The 1,186-nt window shown below is 44.9% G+C and overlaps 1 protein-coding gene across 1 annotated transcript; it reads left to right on the plus strand.

Annotated features, from left to right (window-relative positions):
• Positions 1-6: 6 nt before the first annotated feature.
• Positions 7-1,181, plus strand: LOC102815339 (protein S100-A7-like; the record flags this gene model as incomplete). Its single annotated transcript, XM_006878068.1, has 2 exons — positions 7-135; positions 1,056-1,181. Coding segments are annotated over 2 exons (255 nt in total), but the record flags the coding sequence as incomplete, so codon positions are not given.
• Positions 1,182-1,186: the final 5 nt, after the last annotated feature.

The raw sequence follows: 1,186 nt of genomic DNA on the forward strand, positions 1-1,186 counted from the left end.
CCCACTAAAGCTGAAAAGTGCATGGTGGATCTGGTCACGCTATTTCATAAATATGTCAAAACTGATGATGCAATCGACAAGACCAACCTGAACCTGTTGATGAAGGAGAACTTCCCCAACTTCCTCAGTGCCTGTGTGAGTGGGGTCTAGATGGTCAGTGTTGGTGGGTACCGTGGACTGGCTGAGGATCCATTACACTGTGTAACCTTGAGCAAGCCACTGTCATTCTCTGATCCTCAATTTTTACATCTACAGAAAGAGGAAAAAAGAATATTATTTCTTGGGCTAGTATGAGGGTTTACACACATGCAATATGTGAAAATAGTGAAAATAAGCAAGAATTGGGTCAGTATAAAGAGCTGTTAGATGATCAACACAATGCTGTCTTTTGAGGGCAGTGAGTAGGTCCTCACCCCCTGATTGTCATGAGTTCATGCCCCAACTTTTCAAGGCTTCTGTGAAAGGTCCTGGTGTTAGAAGGAAGGTAATAGAAATGTCATTACTAGTAGGAATGAAAATACCTGTTTATAACTAAGAAATCTCATTCACAAAGCTGATTTAAGTTGGCTACTGGAATACACTGAACTGAATACCACCAAGGGTCGGTGCGTAGATAACACAGCCACGAGAAGACCAAGAACAGGAACTTAGAACAGATTAGTGTTGATGGAACGTAAAGGGAGGGAGGTTTAAACAACGAAGAGTACAAAGCATAAGAGTTCATTTTGAATTTCTGGGGAAGAACAGAGATAGATGATGCCTTCAAGAGGTGCGTGGACACCTGATGCCAGAGGCGGCCTCTTACTCTGAACTCCCTCTCCCAGACATCTTCAGGGAATCAACCTCTGTGATCACCCATCCACACTGATCTTTGTTCAAGGATCACCCTCAGAGATCCTCAGGGGTGATGCTAACATCCCACCCTGTCTTTGCTCATTGGCCCTCTGGTTACAGGCCTCAGCAGCTGCCCCTCACCTGTCTCTGCCCTCCTCTCTGTTGCCATCCCAGAACATGCCTTTGACAGAGGTTTTTTGCTTTGTGTCTCCTTCCCACAGGACAAGAGTGGCAAAGATTACTTGGCCAATCTCTTTGAGAAGAAGGACAAGGATGGAGATAAGAAGATCCAGTTTTCTGAGTTTCTGTCCACACTGGGAGACATAGCTACAGACTATCATGAGCAAAGCCA

The sequence above is a fragment of the Chrysochloris asiatica genome, unplaced genomic scaffold (genome assembly GCF_000296735.1).
Source record: "Chrysochloris asiatica unplaced genomic scaffold, ChrAsi1.0 scaffold02438, whole genome shotgun sequence".
NCBI lineage: Eukaryota > Metazoa > Chordata > Mammalia > Afrosoricida > Chrysochloridae > Chrysochloris > Chrysochloris asiatica.